Source organism: Ciconia boyciana, chromosome 7 (assembly GCF_034638445.1).
Source record: "Ciconia boyciana chromosome 7, ASM3463844v1, whole genome shotgun sequence".
NCBI lineage: Eukaryota > Metazoa > Chordata > Aves > Ciconiiformes > Ciconiidae > Ciconia > Ciconia boyciana.
This window is the reverse complement of record NC_132940.1, coordinates 44,004,865-44,016,806: the sequence shown is the minus strand read 5'-3', so window position 1 is coordinate 44,016,806 and position 11,942 is coordinate 44,004,865. Positions and strand designations below refer to the sequence as shown.

General features: G+C 68.0%; 1 protein-coding gene across 1 annotated transcript; it reads left to right on the top strand.

Annotated features, from left to right (window-relative positions):
• The first annotated feature begins 3,390 nt into the window (after window positions 1-3,390).
• On the top strand, window positions 3,391-5,721 carry FOXL2 (forkhead box L2). The gene has a single exon (XM_072867309.1). The coding sequence runs from the start codon at window positions 3,639-3,641 to the stop codon at window positions 4,554-4,556; it is 918 nt and encodes a 305-aa protein (XP_072723410.1). The 5' UTR covers window positions 3,391-3,638; the 3' UTR covers window positions 4,557-5,721.
• The last annotated feature ends 6,221 nt before the right edge of the window (window positions 5,722-11,942 follow it).

The following is an 11,942-nucleotide window of genomic DNA, read 5'->3' as shown; positions in this document are numbered from 1 at the left end:
CAAATGAAGGCACGGCTTTCGTGGGAAGCCTTGTCCGGTCTGTTGGGGCAGGGCGTGGGGGCGGCGCCCTGCCCCGTGTCCCCCGTGGCGCTCCCCGGTGCCCTCGCGGCACGGCACAGCGGGACGGGGCTCGGGGCTCCCGCCGCGCTCCTCGGCGGAGACCCCCGCCGCTTGCCGTGCCCCGCTCCGCACGGCGGTTCTACCCGCGGGTACGGGCTCAGCCGCTTCCCAGACGGAATACCGGACTTGGGGCCGCAGCGGAGGGTCCCGTGCTCTGTTCGGAAAAGTGGACCCGGCCCGGCTCGGTACGAGAGAAGCAGGGCGAAGTCCCGATTGCAGCCCCTCTCGGGGCGCTTCTTAGCGGGGTTGCGCGGCCGGGACTGAGCCCCGCTCTGCCCGCCTCCTTTCCGGCTTCCCTGCACCGGCAACGGGCTGGGGACGGGGCTATTCTGCCCTCGTGTGAAGAAAGCGAGAGCCCTTTCCCCGCCGCCCCTCGGCGTCCTGCGGTGGGATGTGCCCCTCGCCGCAGCGGGCCGGGGTCCGGTCACCGGCGCCGTGAGCCCCCCCTCCCACTGCTAGCACCTCTCCTGCTTCCCCTACACCCGAGGGCGGCTGCAGGCCCGCTCCGGGAGCAGCTCCGCTGGCTCCTTCTGCACTCGCTTTGTCCGGGTTTGTTAGACTCCTGCCCGGCCCCGAGAGCGGCGGCCGGCGGGGCTCAGGCTCGCCCGGGCGCACCGGCACCGGTGGGGAGCCACCGGCGGGTCGGGCCGCTCCCCGGGGCCGTGGCGGGATGCCCCGATCCTTCACCAGGGAAGGGCTCGCCGCGCCCCTCTACTCGCTGCCCGTCCCTGTTAACTTGCATTCCCCTCGCTGCGACATTCCTGTGAGTACCGGTGAGACCTCAGCTCTCCGCTTAACTGCAGCTACAGTGTCCAGGTTCAGCTTCAGTGGCGTGCTCCTACGTTTAATGTCCCAGGAAGGGCTTAATTAGCACCGGGGAGAGGGGAGAGCCGACAGTGCCTGCCTGCCCTTGTGTCAAACGCTCAAGTAGTCGCACACGGGGCTGCGCGCTCACCTTTGCCGCTGCTCGGCCCGATCGCCGCTCCCAGCGCTGGGCTGAGCTTCTGCCCTGGTGTTCATCCGAAATCCCCCTTGGTGGGGCTGTCAAAAAACCCCAAACAAGCCCCTTGGATGTCAAACGTCCTCTGCGAGCGAGCGAGCCCTGGTAAGGAGCTGCGCGCCCGGCTTAGGAGTGAAAAGGGAGGAATCTGCCATTTGGCGGAGGTGATGACACACGCAGCAGTGCTGTTACACCTGCACCGGCCCTCGCCGCGGAAATGCCGGCGAGGGGGGGCGCCGAGAGCAGCATGGGTGGCCGGCAGAAAGAAGCTAGCCCCGGCCCTGGGGAGCCCGGCAGCCCCGGCCCCGGGCGCGCCGCCTCGGCGGGCGGCGGCGGGGCACAGCTGGCTCCGGCTGCCCCGCAGCCCTGCGCGGAGCGAGCCGCCGGGGGCCGGCCGGGGAGGAAAAACCTGGAGAGCGTCTCTCCTGCGGGCCTGAGCCCTCCGCAGTTTCCTTTGTGTGCGTTAGGGGGGTGCTTAGGGGCGGCGTGCGCTGTTCCGCGGCTGTGTGCGGAAATGTAGGGGCCTCGTTTCTGTGACCAAATTTATGCAGTCCAGGTTTTAGGGGATACGTTTTTCCGCCGATGGGAGAGAAGGGCTTCGTGATATGGCTATGGGCGAAGATGCAGAAACGTATTTTAACCGAGAAATATCATAATATATATAAATACGGTAGCTCCCCGAAGGGACGTTTTATTTCTCGGTTAAAATACGTTTCTCCATCTTCGACTGCCTTCACCCGCAAATAGCCTCTCTCGAGGAGGGGAGCAGGGACCCGTGTGCCCTTGGCCGGGCAGAGGAACTAGAGGTCCGTGCATGGGATGCCGAAGCCCCAGGGCACCCCGACGGGAGAGGCCGGCTGCACCGGGCATGCTGGGCGAGAGCTGCCAGCCCTCCGAGCTTGCGTTCGGTTACAAAAACTGATGCAACACGTAAAATCCGCGGGGCGGGGAATAGCGCTGCGCAGCGATTCACGTTCAAGAAAGGCAGAAGCGAGTCTGAGGGCCGTGACCTGGCGGCCCGCGGATCTGCGGGCGTCGAGGTGTACGTGTAGCTTCTCTGAGGGTCGCTTCTGGGCAGCCCGGGAGGGGCAACACCGAGTCATGCTTGAGTTACGGGCGGGGAGGTCGGGTCCGTGCGGGCAAATCCCCGGAGCAGAGCCGTACCGGCAGCAGCGGGCTCACTGCAGCGCCGGGCCCCGAGGGCCGAGCGGGGGCCGCTGTTGGGGAGCGCCGGTGGCCCCGGCCCCGCGGAGCTCGGCCCCGCTCCTGCGGCTGCCGGCGGCCGCGTTGTCTGGCGAGGGGGTTCAGGGGGACAAACGGGGCCAGTCCGCCCCGCTCCCGGGGCTCGAGCTGAAGGCTCCGTTAGAAATCAGTGCCAAGCATCCTCTGCCCGCCTGCCCGCTTCTGTACCTGCGGCTGGAACAGCCCCGTGTTAGTGATTTATTATTACACGACACGTCTTGTGCTCAGGCCAGCTGAGAGTGCCTTTCTGCTGCTCGGGGACGCTCTGCCTGAAGGCAGAAAAGGGGAAGGAGACGGGGAATGTCGATGATGCGCTGCTCCAGGAACCGTGTGAAATAAGGGGGAGCCCTCCAGGGGAGCGAGCAGGAAAGCTGCCCGGTGTGTCATCCCCCGCCTCGCCACCCTGCCCCGGCCCTCGGGGCGTCCCTCAGCCCTGCAGCCGCGCTGGGTGCCTGCGCGTACTTTGCGGGGAGGGAGAAGGAGCGACCCGACACCTCTTGCTCTCTGCCTCCTGCAAATAACGGCGGCAAGAACCGGCTTGCGGAGAGCGGCAACAGCCTCCTTGTGCTCCCCGGGCGCGATCGGTTGGCGGGGCCCGGGGCCAAGACATATAAACGCGACCGCGTGTGCGGCTGGACGTGTGACAGCCGCCGGGGCAGGGGCGAGCGCCGCGGCTGCGGGCACACCCCCTCGCACCCACCGCCTCCAGCGCGGCCCCTCGCCGGGCGGGAGGAGAGCGCAGCGCCGCGGGCCCCGGCGGGCTCCCCGGGCGGGCGGCGGAGGCTCGCGCAGCGCCCCCCGGACGCCCCCCCCCGCCCCCGGCGGCGCGGCCGAGCCGGGGCGGTTCCGCGCCTCTCCGCGGGGCCACGTCGGGCCGCGTGTGCGCGGGGCTGAGCGCGGCGCCGTGACTGCGGGGTGAACTCGGCCGTGCCCAGCGGCTCGGCGGCGATAGGGGAGCGGGCTCCTGACGAAAGCGGAACTCGGCCGGGCCCATACAAATCAGAAAAGAGCCCGGCCGCCGCGGCAGAGGGGAGCGGAGCCCGCGGGGGCAGGGACGCCGCCGCCGCCGCGCTCACGGACCAGCGGCGCCGCGAGAGGCGCCTCCCGATCTCCGTCCCGGCTTCTGTCCCGGCCCCGGCCCCGGCCTCGGCCCCGGCCCCGGCCCCGGTCCCGGCGAGTGCGGGGCGGGACGGCCGCCAGCACCGGGCTCCGCGCACCGCGCACCGGGCAGCGCTCCGCTCCCTCCCGGGCGGCGGGGCGGCGGACGCGAGGCACCATGATGAGCAGCTACCCGGACGGCGAGGAGGACGCGGTGGCGCTGCTGGCTCATGACACCAGCGGCAGCAAGGAGCCGGAGCGGGGCAAGGAGGAGCTGAGCGCTGACAAGGGCCCCGAGAAGCCGGACCCCTCGCAGAAGCCCCCCTACTCCTACGTGGCCCTCATCGCCATGGCCATCCGGGAGAGCGCGGAGAAGAGGCTCACGCTGTCCGGGATCTACCAGTACATCATCAGCAAGTTCCCTTTCTACGAGAAGAACAAGAAGGGCTGGCAGAACAGCATCCGCCACAACCTCAGCCTCAACGAGTGCTTCATCAAGGTGCCCCGGGAAGGCGGCGGCGAGCGCAAGGGCAACTACTGGACCCTGGACCCCGCCTGCGAGGACATGTTCGAGAAGGGCAACTACCGCAGGAGACGAAGGATGAAGCGGCCCTTCCGGCCTCCCCCGACCCACTTCCAGCCCTGCAAGACCCTCTTCAGCCCCGACAGCTACGGCTACCTCTCCCCGCCCAAGTACTTGCAGTCCACCTTCATGAACAACTCGTGGCCGCTGGCGCAGCCCCCCGCGCCCATGCCCTACACTTCCTGCCAGATGTCTGGCGGGAACGTCAGCCCCGTCAATGTGAAAGGACTCTCGGGCCCGGCGTCCTACAGCCCCTACTCGCGGGTGCAGAGCATGGCGCTGCCCAGCATGGTGAACTCCTACAACGGCATGGGCCACCACCACCACCCACACGCCCACCATCCCCAGCAGCTCAGCCCGGCCAGCCCCGCGCCGCCCGCGGCCCCGGCGGCGAACGGAGCCGGCCTCCAGTTCGCCTGCGCCCGCCAGCCCGCCGAGGTGTCCATGATGCACTGTTCCTACTGGGAGCACGACAGCAAACACAGCACCCTGCACTCCCGCATAGACATCTAGGGAGGCTCCGGCAGGCCGCCGCCACAGAAATGCCCTTGCCCCGGCCCCGCTGCCCCTCTCCGGTCCCGCCGCGCTCTCGTGTCTTTCCTCCTCCTCCTCTCTAGCTGCGGACTTTCCTCTCTCTGTGCCCACACTGTTGCGGTGGGAAAATAGTAGCCCTGCTCCGCGTGTAGTGTAAGTGTAGGAGCCGTCCTACGGTGAGGAGAAGGCGTGTAAGTGTGGGAGCTTCCCCAGCGGGGCTGCGCCGGGCGCAGCGGTGGCCGGGCCGGCTGCCTCCGGGCGAGCGCGGTTTTACCGTTCGTTTCTCTGCTCGAGTCTTTGTTTGTGAGGGGGTTGGGGGGGGGAAGCATGTAATTAAAATTAGGCTGTTTAGCCCTCAAAATTCCGCTCCGTTATAATTCGGCCGTAATCTTTTCGGGCTCAGCCTTGGGGAGAGTAAAGCGGAGCTTGTAAATAGCGGAGGCATTTCCACCCGTGGCGGTGCGGGGCTGGCGGGGCCTAGACACTGCCGTGTGCCCGCGGTGCTCGTCCTCCTCATCCTCTTCATCTTCTCTTTCTTCTTCCCCGGTCTGCAAAACACTGCCCTTCTACCGAGCTGTGGCTTTTCGTCCAAATAGTACTTATGTGGGGACTGCTGTAACAGCAGGAGATGTGTGATATTGCTGGTTATAAGAAACCAACAACAAAACCCACCAGGGTCACTCGTGAAACGTTTCGGCAGCGGTAAATATATTTTTTAAAGGAGACAATGTCCTCTGAGGTCTTAAAAGTAATTTTATACAGTTCTAAAAAAATATTTTGATGTTATAAAAAAAAAGACGGTTTCCTATAAATTGGAATATTTTTCCGTGTGCATATTATTATTAATAATGAAAGTTTAAACTATCTTCGTATTTTTTGACCCCAAACCTGGCCCAAAATGGATTTTCCGGTAGGTTCTGCTTTTGAATGCTTGCCCTTTTTCTTAAAACGTTTTGATCCTTCAATTTTACATAGATTAATGTGAAAAAAAATAGTGTTTATAATACAGGGGCCAGTTCATAGCGATTTTATAAATGTTTATGTAAGCTGATAGATGCTGTGGCATAGTACCATTTTGGGACCAACTTTTCTAGAGTGAACTAGCACTTTTATTGTACTTTCTAGCATTGTAAAGTCTCCAATAAATGCCTTTCCTTCTTTCCATATCGTTTTATTTCACTCCGCTCCTCCGTGCTCGGGATCGAGAAGCGGCAGCGGAGAACAGGGCGGGCGCCGTGTGCCGGGGCCGCTCCGCGCTGCCCGGCCGGCTCCCGGCGGCGGGCACCGCTCCCGACCCCGTGCCCCGGCAGCGGGCTGGCAGCGCTCCCCCGGCCGCGCACGCCTGCTCCGCCGCGGTGAATACGCGGGCTGTGCTCGGGCGGCGTATCGGCGCCGGTGAGCACCGTGGCGGGCTGCGCACCGGCGGGAGAGGTCCGGCGGGGCCGCCTCTCGGCCGCGCCGACCGGCGCCCCGGTGCTGTCTTGGCGGCCGCCGAGGAGGTGCGGGGACCGTGTCGTTGGCACCGCGGGCGGGCGGGCCTGGGAGCGCCTCCGCTCCGGGGCGCGGGCAGCCGCCAGCACCTCGCCCGTGTGCCCGGCCCTCCCGGGGCGCCGGCAGGCAGAGCCCTCCGGGCAGTGCCGGGGGCTGTACACGCCACAGACTCCGGCTCCGCTTTCGTTTCTTCCCCGCCTGCTCGGGGCCTCGGGCTCGGCCCGGCCGCGCTGCGGCGGGGCCCGCGCCGCGTCTGGGCCCCGGCCGGTGCCGGTGCCGGGAGCCGCTGGTGGGTGTCGCTTTCCTCGCCGGGCCGGTGGCTCCGGCAGCGGCGCTCCCGAGGCCTGGGCCTCGCTTCAAAGCCTGCCCGCGCTCGCAGACAGCGGCCCCTGCGCCGGCGCCTGGGGGCTCAGGAGGGGACGGGGCGGCGGGGCAGGCGGCGTGGTCCCAGCCCGGGGCCGGCCCGGGGCGCAGCGGGTCCCGTCCCCTTGGACGCCGACATGGGCCAAGCCTGCTGTCCCGCGGGCGGGACCGGGGATGCGGGTTTTCCAGTTGTTCTGGGTTGCGCGGGCAGCTCGCTCCCCGGGGGGGGGGTGCCAGGGGCGAAATCCGGCACCGGGGGTGAGCACTCCCCTGCCGCTGCCGGGGGCCTGCGGCGGGGCCCACGGGAAACGTGACCCGCGGGCGCTGGGTGCAGGCAGGGCCCTGCCCGGCTGCCTGACGTTCTGCCTCTCCGCCAGGGCCTTCTGCAGACTCCCTGCACGGAGGAATGCGGCAGCCTCCCGCTCGGTCGCAGAAATCAGTGAGGGGACACGGGGACCGGTCGCTTCTCTGCCGCGGCGCAGCTCGGTGGGCACGGCCAGGGCAGAAGGGTTGCGGGGCCACCCGCCGGGCCAGCCCGGCCTCGCTGCGGGCTGGAGGCCCTGCTGTGCCCCCTGCCCCCGGTCCCGAGGGGCTGGCCCGAGCGGGAGGGCGCTGGGAGCGGTGGTGCGGCCGAGGGGCTCCGCTCCCGGGCGAGCGGAAACGCGGGGCTGCGGCAAACGGGGTCGTTGCGCGGCGTCAGTTCCGCGGCCGCTCTGCGCTGTGCGCAGGGCCTGCGGGGCCGAGCTGCTGACCTGGGGCCGGGAAGATAGGAGCCAGCCCAGCCCTTACACAAACACCGATGCAACGGGAGGCGAAAGGCCGGATCGGGTCGGCGGACAGCCCCGGGGCTGCCAGGGCACAGGGGACGCGGCCTCGACTCACGCCTTTGCCACCCGTGGCTCTGCCGGCCGCTGCCGGGAGCGGGGCGCTCACTCGCGGTCTCTGACCTGCCCGGGCCCTCAGGTGGGAGCTGGCGGCGGAGGCGAGAGGCAGCATCGCTCACACGCCCCGAGGAGCGCAGGGCGAGCTCGGCCACCGGCCCTGACAGCCCGGCCACTTCCTGCCCCTGGCTTGCAGCTTTGCGCCGGAGGGCTCAGGGCCCTGGCTGTTTGTTGCTTATTCTACAGGTACTGCTAGTCCCGCTTGTCTCCTCCGGGATATATCGGGGCCATGGCGAGCTCGCAAGGGAAACCCCTCCCGCCGCCGGCGGTGGGCACGGGGCGAAGGGAGGGCGGGAGCGCCGCCCCCGGCCCCGCATAGCCCCGCCAGCGTCCCCCCGGACCCCTTCCCGCGCTGTGCCATCGCTCGGCTGGGCTGCAGCGCCCTTGGCAAACGCCCGGGAGCGGGCTGGGGCCTCGCCGGCTTTGGGTGAAGCGATATCTGGCGGTGCCTAGGTGCAGGGGGAGGCGGCGGCAGCCCGGGACCGGGCAGGGCCGTGCGGACCTCGAGGCTGCTCCGATTCCCGCGGGGTCTCCAGGCGGTGGCGCCGCTGGGGGAGAGCCCGGGCCCGCGATGGGTGACCAGCACCCGGCTGCGTCGCTACGGAGAGGCAGGGAGCAGCGCGTTTGACTGCCGTTCGGTGGTGGGCAATCGCTGCCTATGGACGAGGGCCTCCCTTCCCAAGAGGGCGCGGTGCGGGAGTGTGGGGCAGCTTGGAAGCAGGCAAAGGTGCCCTCGGGGTCCCCGGCCAGCCATCACCCACCGGGGGCTCTCTGCTGCGGCTCCCGGGGGCCTAGGCCCGACGGGGGAGAGACGCGGCCGCGGAGCCCCTCGTGCGAGCGGGCAGAGCCGGGAGAGGCCGCTCGTCCTGCTGGCCGGGGGCCTGTCCGTCTGCCGGGCTCCCTGTGCCCGGCCGGGGCCCTGCTCGCTTTCGCCCCGAACCTCCCGCGCCGCTCCCCGGCAGCAGCGCGTTCCCATGTCAGCCGGTGCCGCCGTCGCGCCTGTAGGATGTTTTCACGATCGTTTTCTGTATTTTATAAACAGAGGCTGCACTGAATGTAAACTCCTGTGATTTATTAAACAGCCACCGCGTCCTGAGCTCGGCTGCTACCCGCTCCCTCCACCCTGCCCTCAGCATGGCCCGGGCAGCCCCGGTGCGGACCGCTCCTCCGCCCGGGGCTGGCGGGACGGGGCTGGCGGGGCCCCGGGCTGTCTCCAGCCCGGCCGTGCCCCCGGCAGCGCCGCCTCGCTCTGCCCTCGGCCCTCCGCAGAGGGGACGGGAAATCAGAGCGAGAGGCCCGCCGGTGTTCCGGGCCGGCCGGCCCGCGCTCGCCGGGAGCCGTCGGGCGGCGGCGTGGGGCAGAGCTCGTCCTGCAGGCAGCAACGCGGTCTCTGCCGCTGTCGGGAGCGGCCGGGCCTCCCGTTCAGGTCCCGCCGGCCTGGGGACGGAGGCGGCCATCACATCCCTGCTCGCTGGACAGCAAGCAGCGGGCCGGTGGGGAGCCGGAGGACCTCACTGTGTGCTAACGAACACACAGGCGTGACACGTAGGAACTGAGCCTCTCGTGAGAGACTTGTGCCCCCCGCGTCCCCAAGCCCAGGCCGCTGGGCAGCCTTGCTGCTGTGCAGCATCGAGCCCGCATCCCGGGACAGCGACACTTGGGACGGCAGCGGCTGGGCGGGAGAAGGGGGCTGCACCGACCCCACGTGCAAGCAGCTCCGTGGGCCCGAACGGCGCGGGCCAGGGGGGGCCCACGGCGGCTCAGCGTTCCCTCGCCCTGGGCCCCCGCGCCGGCTCCTCCTGCGGCTCCCACCTGCCCCCGGGCCGCGCTGCCACCCAGCCCCGTCGGCCCCTTACGAAAGCAAGCGGCCGAGCACCGGTCTCTTGGCAAGAGCTGGGTTTGCGCGTTGTGTAAGGCCTTTCCCCGTTATATAAATGCCGGCAGGAGGAACGCTCCGCGGAGCGGGACGCGCTCCCCGGGCCAGCACCGCGGCACGGAGCCTCCTCCGGCCTCGGGGCCGCCGCCAGGAGCGGAGCGGCCCCAGGTTTATGCAACGCTGGCGAGAGATGAAAGCAGAAGAGCGAGGGCTGTTTTCTCCCTGCACGGAGCGGGCGTGGAAGCAGTCTGCCTTGGACACTGCCGGGGTGGGATCGCGCTGCCCGTGCCCCTCGGGGCAAGGGAAGGGTTTGCTCCCCGGGGCTGAGCGGGCTGCCATCGCTCCCCCGGCTGCTCCAGCCCCCGGGGGCTGCTTTGCGGCCGCAGGTTTTTCTTCCTCTGCTGTCCTTTGCGCAGCCCTCGAGCCCTGGCCGGGCTCGGAGAGTGGCAGAGCCCTCGGCTCCGGGAGAGCTCCCCGCCGGCACGGCACGGCACGGCACGGCACGGCACGGCACGGCTGCCCTCTGCCTGCGGCCCGGCGGGAGTTCGGGGGCAGCCGCCCGACAGCGGGGCGCTGAGGGACCCCAGAGCAGCGGTCGCGCCCCGAGGCGTCACGGCTCCTCTCGTCGTGTCCGGGGCGGGTGGGCGACGGTGCCGGTGCCTGCAGGCAGGGCAGAGCCGTGCTCCGGGAGGAGATACACACACAGCTCTCACCTTGCGTCCCCCTCCCGCCCCGGCCGGTGCGGCTGTTTAATACCGCCTGATTCCTGGTATTCTTGTCCGTGTTTTAAGTGGTGAAAAAGTCACTTCCAGTCCCATGGTCCGCGTTTCACCCTGAACTCATTGAAAAGAGAGTGCGGGGTCAGGACTGTTTATTATACAACCAATTAAAACAGGAAAATATGCAAAGGCTTCATTCAGCGAGATCCGGCTATTGTTAAGCCGAAAACGATATTTTTGTTTCAAAAATAAAAAAGTACGTTTGTTACTTAAAAAATCTCCGCTCTGCGTGTGTGACGGACGCGGGTCCCGGCCGCTCTCCCCGGCTGCCCGGCCGCCGTGGGAGCTCCGGTGCCCCGGCTCGCCTCCTGGCCCGCGCCTCGGGGCCCGTCCCAGCCCGGCCACCGCGTCCCGGCCCGAGCCGCGGGCCCTGCGCTGCCGGAGAGCAGCCCGACGGGGCGGGTGGCGGGCAGGGACCGGGGACCCCTCCTTCCCCCCCGCTGGGGCTCGGCCCGCCCTGCGGGGTCCGGTCCTGCCCGCTGGCAGGAGAGGCCAGCCAGTCTCAAAGGCAGGGAGCGAGCTCCGTGCAGGCGGGCACGGGCAGCCGGCGTGGTGCTTTAGGCAACAGAAGACGGTGGAAAAAAACACCGCGAGGACTAAAAGGCCCGCACTGTTGTGGGCGATGGCCAGGGCCGACATAACAAGACTCGAGAGCCCCGAGACGCGCTGCAGAGCCCTGGGCGCAGCGCTGAGCCCCGCCGGCGGCGCCTGCAGCCCCGGGCACACCTCGGCGGCCGGGAGCTGGGGATGGAGCCGGGCCTCAGGCGGGGCTCCTGGGTCTGCGTTTCCCTGCGCCTTCTCCGTCCACCTATGCGCACCGCCCAGAAGCCCATCCCTGGGTCTGCGGGGCATCTCCGCGGCTTGGCAGGGCTCAGCTCTGCGGCGGTGTAACATCGGCCCCGCAGCAGGGGTGCGGCCCCGCGCAGGGCAGGCGGCGGCGGCGGCGGCGGGGGGCTCCTCCGGCGGGGGTCTCCTCCCGGCGGGGCTCGGCGCCCGCCCGCCCGCTCCGCTGCCCGGGGCCGCCGCGGCACCGCCGCCCGCCCCAGGTAGCCCTGGGGGATGTGTTCAGCAGCGGGCCTGGGAAGCGCTCACCAAAACAATCGCTCAGGCTGCCCTAATCCAATGAGTTTATTTTAGTCCTTGAGCTGTATTGAAAACATTAGCTCTGCTTCTTGTGGTTGTTTACAGTATGTTGGTCTCAACATCATAGCCGCCCTTCTGGAAAAGTCTTACAGGATTCAGGCAGAGGGAAACCAACACAGAAGTGACTCGGAAAGCATGATGGCAAATGGTTAATCAAATCAGAGACAGGAAGACGGAGGTAATCAATGAGTTTTCACTTACAGTTTACTTGGATGGACATCTTTTTCCTTTTTCTTTCTGTAAGTTTAGAAACCACATGGGGCTTTATTAGCCAAACAAGCAGCTGCAGGCTTTGGCGGGCTGGTGGGAATTCGTTCAAAATCAGCTGCGTGTTGCCTGAAGCAGAATTCGGCTTTCGACAAAACCTCGTGCTTGTTCCTGCCCCAGCACACGGAGCTGGGCGGCGGGCACCAAGGCTGGGCTGCGCCCCGCGGGAGCCCGCCCGCTCCCCGCTGCGGGGACCTGCCCGGTCCCCCGGGGAGAGGGACTCGAGGAACATAGAGCACGAACGCGCTGCGCAGGGGATGGGAGCCTTGCTCTCCCTCAAGTTGCACAGCGAGCAAATACTGTGAGAAGCTCATCGGGTGGGATCCTAAAGTGAAGCCTGGCTCTCCCTGCTCTGCCTTTGGGAGGGAGTACCCCCTGCCCTGAAGTCCCGGGGGTCCCGAGCTCGGTTTCCCCGGAGGACGCAGGCGGGCGCGGGCACCCAGCCGGCTCCTCAGCCTGCCCGAGAGAGCAGCCTCCCCCTGACACCGGCGGAGGCTCCTGACTT